The sequence below is a fragment of the Peromyscus eremicus genome, chromosome 10, assembly GCF_949786415.1.
Source record: "Peromyscus eremicus chromosome 10, PerEre_H2_v1, whole genome shotgun sequence".
In the NCBI taxonomy this organism is placed as follows: Eukaryota; Metazoa; Chordata; class Mammalia; order Rodentia; family Cricetidae; genus Peromyscus; species Peromyscus eremicus.
Genome location: NC_081426.1, coordinates 28033747 through 28058385, shown reverse-complemented (window position 1 = coordinate 28058385; position 24639 = coordinate 28033747). Strand labels below are relative to the sequence as shown.

General features: G+C 56.0%; 1 protein-coding gene across 3 annotated transcripts; it reads right to left on the bottom strand.

Annotated features, from left to right (window-relative positions):
• Positions 1-1055: 1055 nt before the first annotated feature.
• Fgfr3 (fibroblast growth factor receptor 3) lies at positions 1056-15790 on the bottom strand. Of its 3 annotated transcripts, none has more exons than XM_059275691.1 (18): positions 15633-15790; positions 15056-15261; positions 9443-9712; positions 9105-9158; positions 7464-7633; positions 7255-7378; positions 6983-7173; positions 5899-6049; positions 4427-4617; positions 3920-4065; positions 3552-3673; positions 3362-3472; positions 3085-3275; positions 2847-2969; positions 2696-2766; positions 2294-2431; positions 2051-2156; positions 1056-1887 (listed from the first exon to the last, which is right to left on the bottom strand). In XM_059275691.1, the coding sequence occupies exons 2-18, from the start codon at positions 15156-15158 to the stop codon at positions 1741-1743; spliced, it is 2409 nt and encodes an 802-aa protein (XP_059131674.1). In that variant the 5' UTR covers positions 15159-15261; positions 15633-15790; the 3' UTR covers positions 1056-1740. The 3 variants fall into 3 exon arrangements, with proteins under 3 accessions (XP_059131674.1, XP_059131672.1, XP_059131673.1); XM_059275689.1 differs by lacking the exon at positions 5899-6049 and adding an exon at positions 5087-5231 and having other exon boundaries at positions 3920-4068; XM_059275690.1 differs by lacking the exon at positions 5899-6049 and adding an exon at positions 5087-5231.
• Between the last annotated feature and the right edge of the window lie 8849 nt (positions 15791-24639).

Genomic DNA, 24639 nt, shown 5'->3' with positions numbered 1-24639 from the left:
AGCCCTGCTGCCTTTACTCTGGGAAGGAAAATCAAAGACCTAAATTAGTTCCCTTGGAGTCTGAGACTAGCACCTTGCTCTAGGGACCAAAGGCTGCCGATTCCTTGGATGCTATTACCCCTCATCCCCATGGCCTGTCCCCACAGGGATTAAGGACACAGCTACACAGAAGGGAGAGCACTCTAAGAATCAGAACCAGTTCTCACTTTATTTTCTGCAAAGTAAGTTGGCTATGTTAACAAAACCACATCTGTCAGTGTGGGCTGACAAACTGTGTGCTGGGCCCCAAGAAAAGTCCCCCTGAGCCACTGTCCTGGCCCTGCTGGCTGATAGGCAAGGGACAGCCACCCAAGCCACAGGCCCAGTAACAGTACCAAACATAATGAAACTGAATTCCACTTTTACTCCCAAGCTTTGAAAGGCAGCAGTCTAGGCTATGAAAGTCTAGAAGCACTGCATAGGAAGTGTTAAGCCTACAGCAAATACAACTTGTAAAGACTCAATAAATTATAGATAGATAGATATAAACTTGTAACATCTATTAACATCTGAACATTCCAGGCAGGACTGGCCCCTCCCTGGGCACAGGCTTCTGCCTGGAATACATATCAATTAGATAATCTGTATGAAAATACCAGTCACCTTGAAACTTAAAAAAAAAAATCTCCTAAAGGAAGGTCCTATATAAATCTAAATCCCCCACAAAAGAGGGCCAAAGGAAATAAAAAATGCTCACTGGAGTCACCTCTAACTATGAGGACTGCTCAAGCTTCCAAGGGGCCACCTCCAGCCTTGGTGTGGGCCAGATGCACATTCTCAGCAACCCCCTAAGTTCAGCATAAACCTCTTCAGCCGTTAATAAGTTACAACTTAAAATTTCTGCAATACAAATACCCTGGGGCTAAATGCTATGAACCAGGAGGGGGGATTGGGGCTTCAAGGGTTGATAAATAGCTTTACAAATATACAGGTCAAATATACAAACAAAACTGTGTGCCAGAAAAGCCCCTTGCGTCTTGGCTTGCTCTTGGCATTTCACCAGTGAGCCCCATCTTGCTCCTCTGGACCTCAGCTTTGCCTGCCTCCATATAGATATTATTTTATATATATGTATGTATATAATATATATCATACAGGACATCTATTTATATAAATGTACATTTGCTTCTGGAATAAACCTTTCTGATAGAAGTTATGGCTCCCACCTTCAGGTACCCGTAATTTCAGTCTGAGGGGCAGAGTGAGAAGTGAAAGGCCTGGAGGTGGAGAATTGTGACTCACCCCCAGCACAAGGTGCCATGTAGCAGAGAGGCTTGCCACCTAGGGCACAGCTTCCCTGCAGGCTCAGCTTTGGGCACCAGAAAGGCCGAGGTCCACCCTGGACACGGAGTAGATCCTCTCTGCAATGGTCCCTGCGAGGTGGCAGTGGGGAATGAGGGAGCCAGAACCCCAGGGTTGCACAGGCTGGGCCCTCTTACATTCTACATTTGGTGCTCCTGACCCTGGCCAGTCAGGAGACCGCTATACAGCAGTGCATGTTCCCAGGGGGCCTCTGCAGCCAGGAGCCAAGGACACACACACACACACACACACACACACACACACACACACAGGAAGTCCTGTCTACTGTTGGCCCATCACACTGGGCTGGCTGGGGTCCATGGCACACCAGCAGTAGCAGGGCGGGCTAGGCTCCGCGTAAACATTGGCTTGGGCTTGGTCTGTAGGACTCTTGGCCCCTCATGTCCGAGGTCCCCCATTACTGGGTGGACCTGGGGGCAGCAAGTCATGGGTGAACACAGAGTCATCCCCCGAAGAGCTGGAGCTAGGAGTGTCCTGGCCACCTGGCGAGTACTGCTCAAAAGGCACCGATAGATCCAGGTATTCCTGTTGGCGGACAAGGCTGTCAGGACTGTGCCAGGACTGTGCCTTGGCACCCTCTTCAATCCCATGGCCATCCGTGTTCAGGTTGTGGCCCGAAAGGGCAGTCCCACCACTGGAGCTCCAAGGAGCAATACCCACAGAGGGAGCAGGACTGAGTGGCACTTACATCCGTTGACGTCACAGTAAGGATGCGGTCCAAATCTTCTACCAGCTGCTTGAAGGTGGGCCTCTGTGAAGGCACTGCGTGCCAACATTCCCGCATGATCATGTACCTGTGGCAGGTACAGCCGTGAGTTCCTGGCCTGCTGCCAATCCCTACTTCACCCCGGGCCACTAATCCCCTACTCATCCCAGGGACCCTGGTAGGAATGGACTGGGTAGAGGAATGAGCAAGAGATGCTTTGCTCACAGGTCATGTGTGCAGTTGGCTGGCTTGTCCATGCGGTGGCCCTCTTTCAACAGCTTGAAAAGCTCTTCCACTGGGATGCCAGGATACGGTGAGCCTCCCAGTGTAAAGATCTCCCAGAGAAGGACCCCAAAGGACCAGCTGCAAGGGAGTGAGGACAGAAGGCCTGTTACTCCTGGCCCATTGCTGCAGCAACCCTGCAGCAGCCCTGCACCAGGACATGCCACCAATGGGGGTGGGGGACACGAGAATAAGGAAGACACCAGGGCTGTGCTGTTGGCCCAATGAGGGGGGAGGATAAACTACAGCCTGAGAGGACCAGGACCCTGAAGGCTGTAAGAGGTGCAACTTGGGTCCTGTCTGTCCCCAGAACGCCCTACCCTCATCCCATGTGGGGACACATACACATCACTCTGGTGGGTGTAGACTCTGTCAAACAGGGCCTCTGGTGCCATCCACTTCACAGGTAGTCGACCCTGGGCAGAGGGAGAGGTATTGGCTTTCATGTGTCCACTGGTGGTGGTGGGGGTCCACACCCCAACCACCCAAGGCTCACATTTGTGGTCTTCTTGTAGTAGTCTAGGTTGTGCACATCACGGGCCAGGCCAAAGTCTGCAATCTTCATCACATTGTCCTCGGTCACCAGGACGTTTCGGGCAGCCAAGTCTCTGTGAATGCACTGAGAAGGCACACAAGAAACCTGGGCTGAGCTGAGCCCTCCCCGGCCCAGGCAAGCTTCTCACCCACTCTCCCACCCAGAGAGACCCTAGCGGGATTGGGCTGTCTCTGCTCACCTTCTGGGAAGCCAGGTATTCCATGCCCCGTGCCACCTGGTAGGCACAAGACACTAGATCCTTGCAAGTAAGCTGCTCTTCTGGCAGCCTGCAGGCATCAAAGGAGTAGTCCATGCCTGGAGGCCGCCGTGCCCGCAGGAACTCCCGTAGGTTGCCCTTGGCTGCATACTCCACCAGCACATACAGGGGCCCTGGGAACACACACACCTGAGATGCTGTAACACTCAGGAGCCCCCCCCCCCCACCATCCACCAGTCTGTCCATCTGCTGCACCTACCACCCTGGGTACAGGCCCCCAGCAGGTTGATGATGTTCTTGTGCTTGCCAATCATTTTCATCATCTCCATCTCAGACACCAGGTCCGACAGGTCCTTGTCAGTGGCATCATCTATGTATGCCAGGAATGGGGGTGTCAGGTGATGGCCCCACAAGCCTCAAATGCCCCTTCTACTTCTCTCCCTCCTCACCTTTCAGCATCTTCACAGCCACAGTGACAGGCTTGGCAGTGCGGTCCTTGTCAATGCCAATAGCTTCTGCCATGACAACCTGGCCAAAGCAGCCTTCTCCAAGAGGCTTACCGAGTGTCAGCCTGGCCACAAAAGCAGAGGCAATAAGCATGTACCCAGCACAGCCAGGCCTCATGGTCATATGCCACTGTGTCCTACAAGTCCTTATGGGCATTGTTCATGAAGACAAAGAGCAACCCCTCAGATCCCACCCTGTACTCCACCTCAGAAGCATCTCATGCCACCTCCAACAGCCTCTGCCTAGGAACTGTCCAGCCCCCAACCCCAGAACCCCCACCAAGTACATACTGTCCCTCACCACTACTGACCGGGTCCTGGATAGCTCCCACTTGGGGTCGGCAGGCAGCTCAAGTTCAGAAACATTGGCCAGAACAGGACCTTCTCCTGAGGACAGCCGGGCAATGCGGACCAGGGGTGTGTTGGAGTTCATAGAGGAGTTGGACTCCAAGGATACCTGCTTGGGTCATCAGGGACAGGTTGGTACCACACAATGTGGGCTGAGCATTGGGAAAGGGAGTGGGGTGGTATAGCCCCCAGGAGCAGCAAGGTCAAGTCTACGTGAGGCAGGGTGTGGGGCCAAAAAAGGGGCTGGCTGCTCTGACTTCTATAAAATGGTGACTGAAGACTACTAAAAAATGTTTTGCACCCCTCAGAATTTGGGCTCCATGTGGTGAAGAGAGATAGAGAGCGATCAGCCCACCCAACTTCAGAGAAATGAGTCTCAGGCAGGCCCCAGGCCCTGTGGGTACTGTTGGGACTCTAGGAGACCCAAGCCAGGACAGGGAGCTCAAAACCTGGTATCTACTTTCTGTTACCTGTCGCTTAAGCGGGAAGCGAGAGACCTTGTGCACGGTGGGTGAGCCCAGGCCCTTCTTTGGGGGACTGCGAAGGCGGCAAAGTGTCACAGCTGCCACCACCAGGATGAAGAGGAAGAAGCCCACCCCATAGCTGAGGATGCCTGCATACACGCTGCCAGCCTCATCAGCTTCCATCAGCTCTTCCTCAGCTGTAAAGACACAAGTTTGGGGGCCTCATCCAGCCTTTTCGGGCTTCCCACCAGCTGGACACAGGCACCAGTGGGGGAAGAAAATGACCTGGGATACTCAGAGATGGGAGGCCCAAGGCCCCCAACTTGCCTTGATAATACAGTCAAAAACATCTGTGAGTCAGCAGGGCCAGACCCCGGAGAAAAGCCCAGCAGAGCCAGAAGCACCCACACCGCCACCCAGGTGCCCAGGAAATGCCAGAGCCTCAGATCAGGACTGTGGGGGCCCAACTGGAGGATGAAGGGGAGGCCCTTGCAGGACCAAGATGGGGACAGGTTGATGTGCCCATACAAAGCATAAGGCTGGGGTGAGTTTCCCAGGATGGGCAGCAGTAAGCCGTAAGGGGGTCCCCTGCATTCCCTGGCAGCTTTGGCATGTCCTGAGCCAGCACCCCAAGAGGACAGGTGCAGCGTGAGCAGAAGCCAGTACCTGGCAGCACCACCAGCCACGCAGAGTGATGGGAAAACCCGATAGAATTGCCCGCCAGGCAGGTGTACTCCCCCGCGTCCTCAAAGGTGACATTGTGCAAGGACAGAACCTCTAGCTCCTTGTCGGTGGTGTTAGCGCCTGCCGTCTACAAAGAGAGAGAGAGTGCGATAGGCAAGCGCCAGCACTTCCCTTTGGGTACCACAGCGGTCCACACGGAGATGATCCAGCCAGGCTGCAAGGAAAACGCCGCCACCACCACAACCTTGGCCCTGCCACAGAGAGCCTCGGAGGCCCAGGGCCCTCTGCCTCCTGCACCGAGGCACTGAGCCTGAAGCCAGTCCCTCCACCGGTGGCAAGTCCTCTGTCCCAAGGTGAGCAACAGGCAGGTGGGCAGCATGGTGCCACACAGAGGCAGCATGCAGAATTAGTGCCGCAATAGGAGAGGTACAGGTGGGAAGATGGGCAGACGGATGGACAGGAAGCCAGAGGGCATCAGAGTCAGCCAGGGATGGGTGTCAAGTCGATGCTCACAAACAGCACAGGGCTCAGCCCCGGGAAGGCTCTAAAGATCTTTTCTAAGTGTGCAAGTTGGGGGTGCAAGAGGACAGCACAAGTCTGAGTGGCTTTGAAGCAGGTGGTCGGTCAGCGGTAGCTAGCGGCTACCAGTATTGCTGGGGCATCACAAGTAGAGTGCGAGCCGCAGGCGGGGCGTCAAGCGGGACAGGGTCGTGCAGGGCATGCAGGCAGGTGCATGGCTGGAGCGTTGGAGCTGGAGCTCAGCGTGCCAGGCAGGCATGGGACAGAGTCGTTACCTGCTTGGGGCCCGTGAACACGCAGCCAAAAGGCCTTCTCGGCCACGCCTATGAAATTGGTGGCTCGACAGAGGTACTCGCCCCCGTCCCGCTCCGACACATTGGCCAGGCGGAGGCGTGCGTCCGCCTCCACATTCTCACTGATCCAGGACTGCGGGGACAAGAGACTGGGCTCAGGCACACCCCGAGCCAGCTCCAGAAGGACATGAGGATGAGGCGGGGCAAGGGAGATCCCCACAGATGGGCTGGGGGCTGGGCAGCAACACCTGGAAGGCTGCCTGGAGGAGAGGCATATCATGGCAGTGGTAGGTGTGGTTTCAGAGAGGCCTTCTCCATGTCTACACTCACACTCACACACTCACACTCACACTCACACACACACACTCACACACACACTCACACACACACACACACACACAGAACCCACAGCCTCCAAACCCTCACTCCAGGGGTCATGTCAGGGCAACTAGCTCTCTCTGAACACCCACACCCATGGTGGGAGGCACACCGGACAGAGCCCCAGCGGCCTCCTCTCAACAGCCAGGACTCTGTTCCCGCCAGTGCCTACGCCCTTCCCCCACCAAACCTCCTTGTCTGAACAGATGTTTCTCTTTGGGCTTCCAGTGTCGCAAAGTCCCAACACTCGGGTGGCCACCACCCGAGGCCATGGAACAAAGCTAAAGGCGGACCAAGGCAGGACAGAGCCAATGCTACACTGCAAGCAGATGACACCAGACGATCCCAGCCAGCTGGGGAGTGTCTAGCCAGTCCTCTAGGATCCGGAGGGTACTAACTCAGCAATCCTCCTCCTGCCCTGGGCCACCACAACGTGCGTCACTCAAGAGAAGCCTTCTCGGGCTCGGCACTCAGAGCAGACAGGGAAACCAGTCCCATGGCAGGGCACAAATAACACAGAGCCTGCCTAGAGCTTAGAGCAAGTGAAAAGCACTGAGATTCTCTGCCCCTTCTCAGAAATTTCAACACCTGGGCCCAAATCCCAACCAATCTCTCAGCCAGAGGGACCAGGGCCAAGGGAGCCCTAGCTGACCCATCCACCCACCCATCAGCTGGCAGCAGAGCCTACCTTGAGTACAGTGACGTAGGGCGTGCCATCAGGGCCCACTTTGCTGCCATTCACTTCCACATGCTTCAGCCACTGGATGTGTGGCTGTGCATCGCTGTACACCTTGCAGTGGAACTCCACGTCACTGCCCAGAACGGCTGTCTGGTTGGCTGGCAGCCCAGCCTGCAAGATGGGCCGGTGCGGGGAACGCTCTGCAAGAGGCAGCCAAGTCAGGGGCAGTGGGGGGGGGGGGGCGGGGATCCCCTGCCTTAGCCACCCAGCCGGGCCCTCACCCAGCACATCCAAGGTATAGGTCTGCCGGATGCTGCCAAACTTGTTCTCTACCACGCAGGTATAGTTGCCACGATCCGAGGGCACCACACTCTCCATGACCAGGCTCCACTGCTGGTGCCGAAGCTACAGGCAAAGTTGGCACGTGAGCAGATGCAGACTGTACTGTGGCCAGACCCTGCCGCTCCAGAGACCCCTTTCCCAGACCCACCTTGATGCCCCCTATGCGGTGCTCCCCTCGGAACTCTTTGCCATTTTTCAGCCAGGAGATGGAGGGGGTAGGGTTGCCAGCAGCTGGGCAGCGGAAGCGGACAGTGTTTGCAGCTGGCACAGCCAGCAGTTTCTTATCCATACGCTCTGGTCGAGTCCAATAAGGGGCCCCTGATGGCAGCAGAGCCCGTAACAGCTGTAATCAGTGCACCCTTCCCCAAACTGCCCTGCCCACCCACCAGCCTGCTTCCCCTAGACGGGCTCCCTGAAGCCCGACACTATGCATCCACAGCTGCCCCACTCTCAGTCTTGGGCATGTCCTCTCCTTGCCCTTTGGTGCAGGCCCACAGGGGCAGGTTCCCGGGAGGTAGAACCCAGTAGGATGCAGATCCTGGGAGACAGCTAGGCTACGTCACCCCACTAGTCTGCACAACACAAGCCAGCCTTGGCAGTGCCCAGGGCCTGGCAGACACCTTCCAGGTCATGCTTCCCCTCCACTCATTTCCCTCCTTCCTCCAGGCTGGGTGGAAGATGCCATCTTGCTAGGACTCATGAAAGCAGCTGAGGGACACAGCAAGGATCCAGGACAAAATAGGGAGGCAAGGCCCTTCCATAGTGACCTCACTGTACGGTACCATAAGACCATGTGCAGCTCTTAAAGTAGGAACCACCACACAGGGTAGGAGAACTGTGCGGACACTGGGGAGGGGCCCCTCCAAGCTCAGAGCTGCCCTCCCAGGCTCCTAGGTTGGCCAGTAGGCTTGGCAGAAGACACACGCGGAGACTGCAGTAACTTAATGCTGCCCACTGTCAGGCAAAGTCCAGAAGGTGGCCCTTCAGTCATGTTACAGCCTCGGCCCATGTGAGGCACAAACACCAAACACAGCCTAGAAAGGCCAGGACAGCAGAAGCAAACAGGAACTCAGGGCAAGGTGGCTGGAGCAAGAACTGTAGGGCAACTGGGTTAGAAATTTTGCTCTGAACAATCTTGTAGCCAAAGGGAAAAAGGGGAAATGAGAAGCCAAATAACTCCTCAGGACAGTAGCCTCTGCTGGCTTCACCCCTAGATTCCAAACCTACCTCTGTGTAGATTCCACACTCTAAAATCTCATACAGCCCCTTTACCTGTTCTCCTTGCCCCTCACACTCCTGCTTTTTCCCTTGTTTTTCTATCAGTTTTGTCTCTGATTTCTCTCAACACCTAGTCCACTCTACCTCAGAAAGTTTCCAAATGGTCCATATACTCAGTCCACACAGCCTAGTCTCCCCAGTTATAGCCAGACACACACACACACACACACACACACACACACACACACCTGTGACGCCCCCTTACACAATGGATGCCTCAGCCTGGCACAGCCACTCTCCTCTGCTGCTGGCCTAAACCAACAGCCACCGGTGTCCTTAATCCCTGGTTCTACTTGCTCCTCAACAGCCTCCTGAGCCCCACGACTGACTGTACTGTAGCCTGTGATGGCCCTTCCCACTCGTGTCAATACCAAAATCCCTGCAGAGCAGCCCCGCCTCCTCCCTGCTCCTAAAGCACTGTAGCCGTGTTACCCTCTAGCCATCAGACTACAGGAAGGAGGCAGCCCGGTCCGACCTGGACCAGCTCAGTGTGCCTAGGCTCTAACCTCACCTGTGTCTTCAGCCACGTCCTCCCCATCTTCGTCATCTCCCGAGGATGGAGCATCTGCAAAAGTTGTAAGTAGGCAGTGGTTCTGTGACATCCCAACATCCAGAGACCTGCTGCTCCCCACATTTGGGGTCCACTGCTCCCTGCCTTTGGGGTCCTACCTTCGCCATGCCACTCATTCAGATAGTACATACTTGGGGGTGCCCCCTCCTCTCTATCAGCAGCCAGCAACAAGCACTCTTAGGCAAGGGATGCTGCGGCCAACCTGCCCAGGACTGCCCTATCTCCCTGGCTATGAAGCTACTCCACACACTTGACAGTTCTGCCCCCCAGGCACTTACCTGTCACACGCACACTGAAGTGGCACAGCACACGCTGAGTGAGCCGCTGCTGGCAGCTGTAGACGCCCGCATCCTCATGGGAGGCATTCAGTACCTGGAGCCTCTGGGGACCCACTAGAATGCGGTGGGAGGCCACCAGTCCTGTGCCATCCTTAGCCCAGACAGTGGGACCTATGGGGGCACCTCCAGGGGGATGGCAGCTTAGCTCCACGGTGTCCCCACTGCCAAAGGCCACCTGCTCCTGCTGGCTAGGCTCAGGCCCTGGAACCTCTGTGAATGGAAATGGAAAGCCGTAAAACATATTCTCCAAAGGAGCATGCTGGAGGCTCAACACTTTACTTCATAAACACACTAGCAAAGGCTGTAGCAGGTTAAGTGAGGGATGTGCTCCTGGGGCCTGGGACAATGGTCAAACCAGGGGTGGAAAACTTGTTTTGGTAAGAGTCTGTCAGTATCTCAGCTATGTCAATGGTCTGTGCTAAGGCTTCTGGCTCTGTCCTGGAGGAGGAAGCTGTCTTCCGAAGATCATATAGAAGAGGCACAGCAGCGCCCCCCCCCCCCTCGCTAACTCAAAGATCTACAAGTGTCCCGAAGGGTAGGGGACAGCTCTATGGTACAGCACCTCCCTGGAAGGTCTAAAGCCCCAAGCTCATCCCCAGCACCAGGAAAGTGTCACCAATTATCCCTCCGATTCTTCCACCATTTGGAAATGCACAATCAACCCTCAGCTCAGAGGCAGGCACAAAGGCAGGTTGGGGACAGGCTGTCCCGCGCTGGCCTCTGGCTCGAGACTCAAGAGAAGGAATACGGAGTCCTTTCAGGGCCCTCTTAGCACCCAACCCTCGTCTTGGCTTCTGAAACAGTATGGGTGGAGAGCCAGGGAACAGAAAGAGCACACTTTAGCAATAGGAAGGAGAAAGCTGGTATGGTGGCTCACACACTCACAGGGCTGAGAGCAAGATTGCCGCCAGCTCAAGGCCAGCCTGGCTACCGTGAGAGACTGTCTCAAAAATAAATAAATAAGTAAGTAAATAAGTAAATAAATATAAAAATAAAAATAAGTGGGAGAAAGAGAAGACGACACAAGGTCACGCGAGAACCTGGGTGGACAGTCCTTGCTTGAATACTCCACAAGGGCTGCTGTGCACAGGAGCTGCGTACCTCCACCAGCAGCCCAAGTACACCAAGTAGGAGGTCCCGGGGCTAGGCAGTCGGTGCCTTGCAGCTTACATGTCCATTCCACACAGCAGCCAGTTAGAAAAAAAAATAGGATAGACACAGTACGGACACCAATCTGATACTTAGGTCTCTGGTCAGTGGGATAAAGGACCCAAATGAGCTCTCAGTGTAGCTGAGGACATGGGACCCCCATTTCACAAATAAGAACCAGGTTTGGAGGGGCTGTCAGAGTGGCTATGTGGGTCCAGTGGAGGCAGCCACCCACCCTGAGGGGTAAGAAATGAATAGCATAGTCCCTCCAGTGAGCAGACACAGATAGCCATACACCTCTCCCCTGCCCAGGTGCTGCCTAGTTCATGAGGGGGGCCCCAAAACCTCACACTCAGGGACTTACTACCAGCTGGACTATCACCTCCAGACTTCCCTGCCAGAATCTGACAATGCCCATCACAGGGGCAGCTGGGCTCAGGGCCCAGGACAGGAGTGGGTGGTCCTGCTGAGCAGACCTCCTTCTTCAGATCCAGCTGGACTGGCTATAATGTCGTTTGTCATTCTGCCGACGCATGGCCTAGATTCGGGGCCCAGCTGTCCACTCTGGCCACACCAGTCCGTAGCCAGGCCCAATTCTGCCCATCCCAGAGTCAGCCCACAGGCTCAAAGTCCACCAGGATTCTGACAGCCAGAGAGATCCAGATGACCCTGGAGTATCCACGAAGCTCATGTCCCATCGTCCTACAGCTTTAAGCTGTCCTGGGTAGGTGCCATAGCCAGGGACCTTCTATCCTGACTTCCAGCTCTCTAATCCTGCTGCCATGGCCTATGGGGACCACCCAGTGCTGGAAGCTGCTTGAGCTGCGCCCCCCCCCCCCCCCGCCCCCAGCCAAGAACAGGCTTGTCAATAACCTCAGTCTAGGCTTTGGCCCAAAGGCAATAGCCAGTTGGTTCCGGTTTGGTCTGGGCAAGACAACTGGTCAAGCCATTCACACAAGTATTTACTTTAACCTAATCCAGAGATGGACTGGAGAAGAACACAACAGCCCCCAGGCCAGCCCCTTGGAGAGGAAGATGGCTGGAGGTATGTATGGGATGGTGGAGGGGAAATGACTCAGTCAGACATGAGCTGATCTTTGACCTGTCCACCCATCCCTGTCCACTAGGAGCCAGCAGAAATCAGACTCCTAAAATTTGGAGGCCTGGGACAACGACATCACCACCACCACCACCACCACCACCACCTCAGGCAGGGTCACAAAGCTTAGAGAAACTAGTGTCGTGAGTCAAGCAGGTAACAAGAGAAGGACAATGCTGGATGTTGCCTGAGACAACACAGGTGACGGTACGCCCTGAGGAGGGAGTATCAGAGCATTGGCCAATGGAGCTCGCACAACATCAGCTTCCTGGAGCACACAGAGAACCTCCTAAGCCCCATCAGCAGAAGGGGGACCAGCTGCAACACACAGGCACTGGTACTTCTGCTGGGCCCATTGAGGGAACAGTGTCCCGCACACCACACGGACTACACAGCCTCTGTCCCCACTGGGGTCCCCATTACCACACGGTACTGAGGTGGACCAGTGGACCTATGTTTACTGGGGCAGACTAAGAGACACTGTGTCCCAGTCAGGCTGTGCTGGGTCTGGAGTCTCCCAGATCACCTCAGTTTCCCTCGGTATGACACAATGTACAATCTCAACTTGCAGACCTGAGGTCCACAAGGGCCTGGTTAAGTGGCTAGAGATTGTAAAAAGGTGGACCAGGATGAGGTGAACCTCTGCCTGGACATCTTGAATAAAACAATGTAGTCAGACCACAGCTGCCCAGCTGCTGGGAGGGCTGCATCCCGTCGGGAGTACCTGATAATCAGTCTGGTCACTACTGTCCAGACTAAGTGAACACCACAGAACTAGCGTCAAAGCCAGACCTGTTTCTGAGATCACCCTCAGGACTCCAGGAACTTGGGCTTTGGAGCAATACCAGGACCCGGATCCAAGCAACATCTGCTTCAGCAGTGAACACACCTGATGTAGGAGGCATGGCCAGGTGTGCGATTCAAACAACCGAAGATTAAGGAGGGTGCCCTAAGGAACCCCAAAGCCAAGGAAGGGTCTCTTGCCTTCCTCCCCAACTCCCCACCATCCCACCAGGAGACATTCCAGTTTCCACAGTTTCATAACAAAGTCAAGGAAAAAAGAAAGAATCCAGAGGCTGGGCGGGCTAATGAGGGTTTACTGGGGATTATCTGGTTTAATCCCCGAAACAACCCTGCCATTACCAGTCCTCTTTGGCAGGACAGGTGAGGAAACTTAAGTCCTAGGAGGGTACCCAAGCCTAGGCAGGCCTCAACCCCAGGTGGCTTTACTCAGAGCTCAGTCATTTCTCAGCCTAACAGGCCACCTTTCCCCAAGACCTCAACTTACCCCTAAACCCACCCTGGCCAACCCATTTGCTTCTAGTCACAACTGTTTAAAAAAAAAAAAAACGGGGGGGGGGGGGTTCCAGGTCCCACAGGCCCCAAGTGAAACCCGAGGCCCCAGGACAAGCAGCTCCTAGCCCCAGCATAGGCTCCAAAGCTTCAGGGCCTAAGATCAGCCTAGGTTAATGAACCACCATCAGGGCCTGCCGGGCTCAAAGTCCAGCCCTGCGAGGGGGGGGGGGGAGGAGCGGGGGGGGGGAGGAGCGGGGGGGGGGCGGTGCAGGCAACGCCCAGGGAGGTGGAAGGCTCCGCTCCTGTCACCCACTGCTACAGGCCCACGTAGAGATCAACCTGTGGACCCCCTGCAGGTTACTCTCTTCCCACAGAGCACATCAGCTGGGCTTATCCCCCCAGGGGTGGCCAGGGGAGGCTGGAGCCTTAGCCCCGCCCCACAGCTCTTGACCCCAGCCAGCTCCAGTTTGGTAATTTATGTTCCCGGGGAAAGCGCCAGCCGAGACCTCTGTAAACTTCACCAGGTCTTTGTATTTTTACTGCCCGGCCCATCTCGTTAAGGAACCGGATTAAGTTTATTGGTCTATCAATTCCCTACCTGTCTCACTAGCTCGAACGCAGGGGCGCAGGCGGGCGCACATCCCACCGATCTGGCCGCCCGGCTCAACTTGGGTTCCTGCAGCAGGGTCGTGCCAGGCCGCCAGTCACTGCCTGGAGCACAGAGTGTGCGCTCCGCCCCGCCGCCCCTATCCTAGCTCACTGACACCCGACGCAGGGAATAATATCTTCATCTGAATGCACATGCTAATGTGGTCCAGTCGCCGGCCATTCGGCGCCCGGGAGCCAGGCCGTCCTAGCAGGCGCTAAAAGCGCGCGCTGACCTCCCGACCGCCTCTGTCACGCCGCTGAAAGACACGCACATTCAAGCTACCGGCCCACTTTCATTCATAAAAAAATAAAAAAAAAAAAAAAATGACATTGTTCCGAGAAGCTGCAGCCGCTGAGGGAGAAAGGGGCGCGGGGGCGCCGGGAGGGGCACGCCGCCATCTGCCTCGTCCTGCTGCGCTCGCCGCGCTCGCACCTCCCCGAGAGGCCGCGCCGCCATCAATGCGCGGTCTGTGGCCGCCCGGGTACAAAGAAGCGGCTGTTCGGCCTCAGCTCGGGTGGGGCGACAGCTTACCGAGCGAAGGCCTCCCTCCGCGCGGCCTCCCGCCAGACCACTGCTCTGCTTTGCCACGCTGCCGCCCGGCACAACTAGGGGCCGCGCGCGTCGCACCTCCGGGCGGTGGCGGGACTCAAGGCTGACCCGTGTCTCCCTCCCGTATCCTCAGCCTCCAGCCCCGTTTGATGGTACTCAGTGTCCCATCGGACTTGGCGGCCTGCCGGGCTACGTAGGCGGCGCCACGATCCTCGGACAAACGCCCCTCACCTCCCAGAGTGCGGCTTGAAGGGCGGTCCGTGCGCGCCCCTGGGAACCGACTCTTCAGGCCGCCTACAGGATAAGAGCAGCAGCGGCGGTGAAGCTGTCAGCTTGTCATGCGAGACATTGAGCGACAGAGCTGAGTTTTGGCTGGGATACTACTCCTGTCCACTCCCAAAGTCCAACCTTCACTTCGGCCAAAGCTGAGCAAGAACTGTGCCGGGAAGACCGGGGAACCAACAACAGACACTTTCCGTCCTCGCAGATCCGAGGAGCAACAATGGGAATTTGGACAATCGGTTCGCGCGCCCTCCCGATGCAGCCCGGCCGTGGACCCCGACCACCGCGCACCGCTCCCCGTAGGGGTCTCGCCCTTGGGTGTTGGCTCTGAGACCCCAGACACATCATAAACTGCCGCTCTGGATCTGACAGCCTCCTGCAGGGCGGGGTACAGAACCCTGGCGCACTGGCCGGGGTGCTACTTAACCTGACGCCCCCTCCTCACCCAAGGGGCTGTTCGCAGTTCCCAAAGCCTCCGTGGACCAGGGTCGCCCTCCCGCCCCGGAAGACACCTTGGGAAAGTGCTTACCTGCTATTCTCCGCACAACTCGCTGCTCTGGGCCAGGTGGCTCAGAGGTAGCTCCGGCCACGACCGCAAAGCAGAACGCTAGCACGCAGGCCGAGACTACCATGGCTGGAGAGGGGGCCGCGGTGTCCTCAAGCCGCGCGCGCGGGCATGCTGCACCCCCCTCCACGCCCGGCTCCGGCGCCGGTGGGAGGGCGCCGCTCCGGAGTCTGCGGGAGGAGAGCACTAAGTTACTCGGGAGGGCAGCGGGGGAGCGCAGCCTCGCTCCTGCGCCCGGACCCCCGGCCGCCCCGCCCGCTGCCTCCTTGGGCTCCCGGGCCGCCTGGCGCCGGCCGCCTCCTCCCAGCCGAGGTCTCTCCCTCCTCCCCTCCCTGGCTGCCGCAGAGCCCTCCCAGGACGGCGGCAGGAGCAGCAAACTTTCCAGATCGGGAAGCCGGTGCCCAAACAGCCTCGCCGCACGCACGAACCGCTCCAGTTCCAGCCTGCCTCGCGCCTTGACTGCTTCAGCGCCCACCCGACCCCTCTTGAGCGCCAGCCGGGTGGTTCACACCAACCTGGCGGCCGCTAGAGCCCGGCTCACCACGCGCAGCCCCGGCCTCGGCTCTCAGCCCGCCCTCCCAGGATCTCTTCTGTTCCAGCAGCCGTCCGCCCTCCGGTGAGTCCCAGTGCCGAAGTGGACCGCACGGCGCCAGCTGCTCCCGCCACCCCCGCCGCCACAGTGCACTGAACTGGGGCTGCCCGGCGCGCAGCAGCCAGTGGGGGGACGGCCTGCTCCCGCCACGCCCCGAACACGCCCCTTCCCGGGCAGCCGAGGGGCGGGGGATCCGAGGAGGCGTGGTCAGGCGGGGGCGCCGGGCGGTCCCGGAGGGCGTGGGAGCCCGGTTGGGATCCAGCGGGCGAGGCCAGGGTCGCACACTCGACCCCTTGAAGAAATGTCTATCTCAGGACTGTCTGCCAGCACGCTCCTTCGTCCAATAAGACCAAGGGGCTCAGGGGGGTGGCCTCGGTGGGGGTCCAGGTGTTAAGGCGGCTTGACAGTGAACCGGCCCCGGAGCTGAACCCTGTGCAAAGAGCCGTAATTCCTCAGGTGCAGAGCCTGATTGCATTCCAGGCGGACAAATGGGTGTGAAGCGGCCTCGCGGTGCAGGATGGAGCAGAGTTTACACGGACGATGGAAGACGCAGGGATCGGATCCTAGAAAAAGGAAGGCACACTGCTTGTATTTATCAAACCAACCGGTGGCCAGCATGAGCTCAGCTGCCTAAGTATCCTGCTGGGGTTAATGTTTACACTTCCCCAAGAAGACGCAAGTTTGGAAGTGAACTTACCTGCCTAGCCTCAGAATAACAAGAAGAGCTGGGGATACCAGGTGGAAGAGCCAGCCCTGTCCTGGAGCTGCCTGAACTCCAGCCTGTGGAGGTCCTAGCGCAGCACATCCATCCTGGGGACACATTCCATCTGGGGAGTGTCACACTGACAGCTGGTCCCAGGAGGATCAGCCTGGCCACCCCATCATGCTGGCAAGCTGTAGGTGCTGCCTTGAAGCCGACCCTCTGAAACGGCACCCACCACCACCACCACCACCCTGTGACTGGTGGCGTCTGTATCCACCCTCACAAAGTGGAGAATCTTGTTTCACAGTCAAAAGCTTCATGACTGAGGCCTATGGGGGCCAGATAGGGAAGAAGGTGAGGTCTTGGCTCAATGTTTCTGCCCAGTCTGGCTGTGTGTGGCTTGAAGGACTCACCCTACTCCTCAGAAAAATTGAAAGTGGGCCATGAAAACCTTTCAGTGGCTTATCAATCATTCTTATCTTTCCCAGACCTCTGAGCAGGGCTCTGTCCCCAGAGCCCTCATAGTATCACTCAGTGTCCACCCTACAGCCCTGAGCCGCCTCCTGTCATTGCCTGCTCTGGCCAAGCACACCTCCCTGCAGACTGGCTAGGGTCCAGGCCTGGGTTCCCATGGCACCCCCAAGTAGCTGCCCACAGATCCTCTCCCAGGATGCCACCCCAGGGGGTCATAGCAGACATTCTCCCCTAATCTATTGGCAGATTAATTATCAGTAAGTGAACCAGAATGTGAACTCTGACCCCTGTTTCCACCCCCATTCCTCTGGAGGATTTACCAGAACCCTCCACACCCTGTACCAGCTGGGAGCTGAGCATCCATCCAAACAGCAGTACTTCTCTATTTCTGGGATGACCTCCTTGGTAGAAATACCCAGTCAAGAATCCCAGACCAGTAGTGGTGGGTTCTCTGAACCCTGTGACCCATCAGACCATATCTCCCAAGCTACCTTGCTTTCTGGCTTCTAGGTAGATTGGGCCACTGGGCAACACATGGAAAATAGCTCCAGACTGGGTACTTCTGCTTCTCTGCTTCTTCCCCAGCCCCGTGGCCTGGCATTGGCTAGTTCTTGTGGTCCCCTGCTCATCTGCAGCGATGTGGGGGACTAGTCCCTTTCTTCAAAAATTAGCTATGTAGGGTTCTCAACTTGTATTCCTGTCCCGAGCCTACTGCCAGATTAAAACCTGGTTGTCTTAAATTTACTTTCACAGTTCAGAACAACAGAAATCTGAGATCAAGACGAGCTGGCCGTGGGCCCTAGAGGAAGTTTCTTCCTGCCTGTTACAAGTCTGGGGCCTCCAGCTATCCTTGACTTAGGGCTATCTCACTCTGGTCTCTGCCTCTACCTTCACATGGCTTCTACTGTGCCTTTGCCATGGCCACCATCTCTCATAAGGACACTTGTGGTGGGATTCAGGGTTGTCCATAAAGTGCTGGGTGATCTCACCTCAAACTCCTTCCCACCATTACACTTGCAAGACTCTTTTTCCAAATAAGGTCACATTCATGGGTCTCAGGAGCCAGCATACAGACCTGCCTTGGGGGGAGCCACCTGCTGCCCACTACTCACCTGGTAGTTCCTGGTCCTTTGACATCATGCACATCCTGACCTGAATGTTAAGGACTCTCCAGCATGGCTGCCACTGTCTAGTGGCCCTTACATCAAAAGGGCACAGCATTTTTCAGACTTCACTGATTCTGCAGAGTTGATCCCAGCATGGCCCCCGTGAATGTGAATCAGCTCCAGTTTGCTGCAGCTCACTTTGCCTTACCCTTATACCAGGACATAATTCCTGGAAGGCATGGTCTATTGTCAGTGTGATTTTTTGTTTTTGTTTTTGTTTTTTTGTTTTTAGTTTTTTGAGACAGGGTTTCTCTGTGTAGCTTTGGAGCCTGTCCTGGAACTCGCTCTGTAGACCCTGCTGGCCTCGAACTCACAAGAGATCCACCCGCCTCACCCTCCCAAGTGCTGGGATTACAGGTGTGCACCACCACCGCCTGACTCAGTGTGATTTTCCTTGTACAGAGTGATTTTTTCCAAGTCAGTGGGTTTAGCAGGAGTCCACCTGCTTCTCAGAGAGCTACATGAGATAAGGCTCAGCCCACCATTCCGTCATCTGTGCCAGAATGGTGGCAGCCCCCAAATCTTCATAATGCTGTCCCTAACTTAGCCACTATTTTCTCCTGGCCCCTCAGTTGAACTCCAGGCTGTTACTAAGACTAGGCTGTGAGAAGGTGGGTCTCTTTGGCCCATAGCAGAATTCCGGGGCCAGGGTTGGAGCCTGCCAACAGCCAATGCTGATGATGGGGGGTGGGGGGGTGGTCTCCTAATGCTAAAGTCCCCTTCCATGTCTATACCTCCTGGCCCACTTCCTGGGACGCCATTGGCTTTTAAAGCCCCACACAGATGGATGGAGTCTTCAGTGAAGATGAGTCCAGGGCAGGGGCCAAGTCAGGCACACTAGGGACAGCTAAGGGACTCAGCTGGGTGGCCTCAGCTTTTTGGGGCCTATGCTGCTGAACACCAAGGAGAAGGACTGTGGAGCGGCTGCATGTGCCCTGGAATGGAATCCCCACAGGCCAGGAGTAGGCAGCCTGATACCTGCCCTTCTCTGACCTTCCCCAGCCAGGCCAGGGCTGGGGCTGGGGAAATGGCAGAGAGGTACTGTCAGCAGAGGGACTCTCCTGGACAGACCTGAATTCACAACTCACCTCTTACCACAGGGCTCCTGGCAGCTGGCAACTGCTAAGGGCCACAGTGGGCCTGGAACCCAGGCAGGGCAAGTCCGGGGGTCCTGCCAAGCTTGCCTTCAGGTAGGCTGCCTGGTCCAGCAGGGCGCTGCTGCTATGAGGCTGAGTGAAAGGATAAGGGAAACTGAGCCCCAGGAAACTCCACATCCTGTCTGAAAGGAAGGTTTTCAGAGCCCTGGAGCTGCTCTGCCCTCCTAGAGTCCCCATTCCCTCACCTACGATGGGAAACGTCGTAACTGTGTGCCAACAGGCTCAGGAGCCAGTGCAGTCCATGTGTAGGGGGTTCAGAACTCCTTACGGACTGGCCTGACCTAGTTCCCCCAAAGAAGAGAGAGAAAGTTTGAATGGGGATGTAGCTGTGAACAACTGTAGGTATTTTCTGCCTTTTAAATTTCCTCTCAGAATTTGAGGATTAAAATACAAAGTATATTTGATTTGCACATTATAGCAGAAATAGATTTTGTTTTGTTTTTCAAGACAGAATTTTTCTGTGTAGCCTTGGCTGTCCTGAATCTCACTCTGTAGACCAGGCCGGATCTCAAACTCACAGAGATCTGCCTGCCTCAGTCTCCCAAATACTGAGATCAAAGGCATGCACCACCACCGGCCAGCACAGAAATGGAATTTTAAAGAACACGAACAAGAAGAGAAAATATTGGAAAAGCCTTCAGCCAATACTAGCGGCTACGTAAGATCCTTCATTTTCGCTGTAAGCTTCCTGGCAGGTTGAGCAAAAAGGGTAACAACATGAGTCACAAACTGTTGGGAGCCTGGGCAGGCTGTGATATTCCAGACCTTTTTGATATTCTGACCTTTTTTGGCCCTTGGTTCACTCAAACCGCTAGACCTTAAGTCCTAACTTTTGGTTTGGAAAATGTGCCTGGATGAGCAAAGAACGGAGATCAGAGCTGTGAATAGATGCAGGGCAAGACGCCTGGTATAGAAGGGCTACTCAGCAGAAAGCAGGAAGAACAGACAAGAGGCCGCCACAGTGCCATGAAAGACCCCAGGAGCAGCCAGCTCACAGGGCAGTGCCGAGCAAGGACGGGTTAAGGCCTCAACAACTCAAGGACTGGCAGGGCCAGGCCGGTAGCTGCTGAGCAGTTCAGAAATCTATTTTCCTAAGCTCTTGGCCTGAAACCTCAAGTGTATTTTCCCTAAGTTTTATTTTTTCTTTGACCCCAAACTCTGGTAAATTTAAGGGAAATTTAATTATGGTGTTTTGGGTCCATTTACACTTAAACCCTCTCAGCATTTTTTCCAGGACCCCTTTGCAGTTCAGCACGCCTTGGGAGCCTTCTAAATGAATGTTTCATTATTTTTTTTTGAAAGGCCTCGCTCCCCCCTCCTACCCCCCAGGACTAGCCTTCCTGCCAAGAATAAACAAGTCCTAACTCTGCAGGCTCCGGCAGAACTAGGAATCTAGGCCCCAGGGCCCAGCAGCCCTTGCCACACCCTCCTCCTCCACCTTAGTGGGTCTCTACTGCACTGCACCCCTTCCTCCCAGTCCACTGGCCCCTCCTGGCATCACCTGTGGCAATCTTGCTCTGTCCCCCTCTACTGGTTGGCCCTTGCACCCATCATCCATTTGTGACCCTCAACCAAGCATCCATCTCCAGTCTCTGAATTTACAGCAGCTAGCTGATGTGTGTGTGTGTGTGTGTGTCTGTGTGTGTGTGTGTGTGTGTGTGTGTGTGTGTCTGTGTGTCTGTGTGTTCCTAACCCTTCCACAGATGGCTTGGGCTGGACAATCCAGGTTCTGTGTGGTCAGGAGAATGTCAAGTTGGTAGTCTTGGTAACTGCTGACAGAACCCTCACAGCAGCCCCATTTGACAGATGGGGAATAAGGAGGCACTGTCTTAGTACTCCGTCACCAGAGGTGACCACGGTGCTCCAGAGATGTTTCAGCTGAGCTTGGGAGCAGTGGAATGTTCAGGGAGCCCTCAGAGTGGTCAGGATCCCACCAGTCCTGGGCTAGGTGCCCCATCAGCCTGAGGGAAAGGGCCAGCCCACCCACAAGGCCTGAGACTCTGAAGGTGCCGGAGGAGCTGGGGATCCTGAGAGATGCTGGCACATAGGCTGCTCACAGCTAACTGGAAGAGGCAGCTGTTTGCAGAGAACTCACCAGATAGAGGCTGCCAACTCAGGACCTGTAGCCACTTCAGGAACCTAACTTTCCAGGGGTGTCCCAAGGGCCATAGGCCTCCCCTTCAGCTCCTAAGTCTCCAGCAGAATCCAGTGAGAGATTACCGCCTGCCTAGTAGTGAACCTGGGTCCCTGAGCTAGTCCCCGCCCTGGTTCGGAACCAGGCACACAGGGCCTGGGAGCTGAGTGAAAGGAGACAGATGTAGGGGTGAAAGGCAGAGGAGGCCTGCTCTCTTCAGTCCGCATCTGAAGGTGCTTTGGCTGTTTGCTGAGCTCCATCAGGGCCTGATGAGTGATGTTCTGCGTCTCAGTTTAGGTACAGGTGCTGGCTGTTTAATCCCTACACCCCATCATAGACTGGAAAGCTGAGGCATGTTCTGTGATCATCTCTTTTCTGTGAGGATCCCTTTCCTCAGGGTCTTCTCAGAGGCTGAGCAGAGTGTTCACCCAGGATATTCCTGCCCAGAGGGCAAATGTAGAACGGAAGTACATTAAAAGGCCTGAGGGATGGGCGGGCAGTTGCTCCTCAGACACCTGACTCCTCATGGCTCCCAGCTTCTCACTGACCTAGCCAACCATCTGATTAACCCCTTCTCTCTGAGCTACCGCTTGCTCTCAGCCCCCAAGCCCCAGCACTGAGCAAGATGGACACGCAGGGTCTGCAGCCCCTAATAGAGACGTCTTTGCTTCTGGAGGCCTTCTCCTCCTAGCCACGCCCATTGCTTGCCCCTGGCCCTGGCTGCTGACAGCTTTATTGTCCACTAGCCTGAACTGGATAGGGACTCAGGATCTGGTGAGTCAGCCCTCTGGGATGTGAGGGTACAGACCACCACCAAGGCAAAGGTTAGGATTCTGATATGGGGTTCCCAGGCAGTGTGCACCCCTGCAAAAGTCCACACCTATGTCCCATGTTCACACTGGTCTGCCCAGTGATCACCATCCTCATAGGCCCTAGCTAGGAAGTAGTGGGTCCCATGGCCTCTCAAGCCCGAGACAAAGATGATAACAGCTGCCTGGGAAAGGGATACAGAAAGTTTCATTCTGAGGAGCAGAGTCAGGGGAAGGACCGACCTGTCTGTTTCTGTGGTGAGCACACCAAACTCCTCTCCTTGGAGCTTGATGGGCCTCAAGGTGTCCTGACAACAACTCAGCTCAAGAACCATACCCCAGCATCCAGGAAAGCCTGGCGGGAGAGCCAGTCACCACTTAGACCATGTCTCCGCAGGGGAGAGCAGGGATGAAGCCCAGGACAGCAGCTGGGGCCAGAGCCCAGGTTCCCAAGCCCAAGTTATCTTAAACTAGGGTCTGTGTTGCCTCAGTGTGGATCAAAGCTGCTCACCCAGCCTGCCACCAGAGCTGGATTCCCACAGTCACTTCCGCCCTCCCCCTTCCCACTTCCCAGCAGGCTTCATGCTGGCTTTGCTACCCCAGCCTCCTTGTCTGCAAGGACCCTCCCACCCTCCCCTTCCCTGGAATGTTTTCCTGAGCCTTTCTACCCACTCTTGTAACTCTGTGGCTTATTCCCACATCTCCCTGTCACCCAAAGGTCCTCATCTTTAGGAAGGTCATGACTGGCTTCTAGGAGAGGGTAAACACTACCAGGTCTGTAGTAGAGGGTTACAGGGTCTGTCTCTGGACAAAGCATCAGTTCATCTGGAGGCAGAAGACAGAGGCACTCCAAGGCTGGACCAGGTGGGATCGTTGACAGCTCAAGTCCTAGGGATGCCTGAGTCCTCAGGGGACTAACTATAGTTGTATCCATCCAGTCAAATGCCCTGGACAGGAGAGCTGCTGTGGGTCAGGGCAATGATGTTCCTGAGAAAAAGTTCTCTGAGTTCCCTCTGCCCCTTGCCTGCCTGCTTGCCTGCCTGCCTGCCTGGGTGCAGAGAACTGGGTTGGGCTTGGAAAACTGGGTCAGAGCAAGGCTGGGCAGGCCCCTGTGCCAGCACCACCTCATCTCACCCAGCAGAGCACATGCCCACGGCAGGACAGGGACTTTCATGGCGGCAACCTGGGACCTATACCCATCTATCTGGGCACACCTGCTCCTGTGTGCACTCATGTGCAATCATCTGGAAGCCACAAGAGCCTCAGCTAGAGCTCGAGGCTTCCTCCAGCCTCACAGGTGTCTGCCCTCGCTCAGAAGAGCTGCAGCCAGTCCCAAGCCCAGGATGTCACACTTTCCAGGCTAGCCCACCAAAGCTGTGTGACCCACATATACTGGGCAGCCTAACTGATCACTGCCCTCAGGAAAGGACTCCTTGCTGAGACCCTGAACTCCTTGAGATGAAGATAAGGTAGTAGTTGATGCAAAGTCTTTACAAAGGCAGCAAGCCGTCTGCCCTGAGTCACATAGCAAATCAAGAACCATCTCTTCTGCCTGTCCCAGGAACATCTATCTATCTCAGCTCCCCACCCCCAGAGCACATCCTCCCACCCAAGGACTTTCAGGACACCCAGAACAGCCAGTTTCACCCATGGTTACCCTAGAGAAGATGGCAGGATGAGCAAGGGCTATCCCAAGGCTATGGGGCTAGCCTCACAGGGGGGTCTCCTCTGTGCCCAATGTTCCTTCTGGTTGTACAAGGGGGCAGCGTTGGCCTGGTTCACAGAAGATGGGATGCAGAGGGGCAGGGCTGCAGTTGCCCCTACCAGGCATCCTTCCCCATCCCCTTACTCCATCCCTGGGACACTCTCTGGCCCCACAGAGCCCTGGCTTTCCCAGGCCTACCTGTCTGCATATCCTACCATGAAGTTGGTCCCAGTCCTACTTGCTGGGTTCATTAGAGGGGGTAAGTCCCCAAACCATGAGCACCTACCCACTTATTAGCATTCCCTGTATTAGCTCCCTAAGACAGGGAATCTCTGCCCAGAACCCCTCTACATTCACTCATGGGCTGTGTCTGCCCAGGGGTGAAGCCCCCACTAGCAGGTCCCTGTCTCACCTTGAATCATGGACCTAAGGATCCCAGAGAAGCACCCTAACCCTCCCTACACACACACACACACACACACACACACACACACACACACACACCATGCTCTCCTTGTAAAGGGCTTAAAGGATTCTATGATTTGCTACTGTCGGGCTCACGGAACTGGTAGTGCCAGAAACCAGCAGGTTGGGCAGGTGGAGACTCGATGGGTGCCGCTCCCCTGGGCCTCTCTATTTGACTTCTCCGGGCCTGCCCTGAACCTCGTGTGCTGGAAGAGAAAGTGAAGACAGCTCCACCTGCCTCAGCTGTGCTTAGTGTTGAAGGCTAGACCTCCTGCTCTGATATCTTGGGCTCCCCCAAGCCTCTAGTGTCACACACCCCAGCTCTTTCCTGGAGGCTCCTGAA

Excerpts from the sequence above, each read along its gene's own strand:
- Fgfr3 (XM_059275691.1), bottom strand. The coding sequence starts at position 15,158 with ATGGTAGTCTCGGCCTGCGTGCTAGCGTTCTGCTTTGCGGTCGTGGCC. Across the intron at positions 9,159-9,442 it reads CTTCAGTGTGCGTGTGACAG|ATGCTCCATCCTCGGGAGAT; the intron begins GTAAGTGCCTGG and ends CAACTTTTGCAG. Across the intron at positions 4,618-5,898 it reads TGTTCACGGGCCCCAAGCAG|CTGAGGAAGAGCTGATGGAA; the intron begins GTAACGACTCTG and ends GTGTCTTTACAG.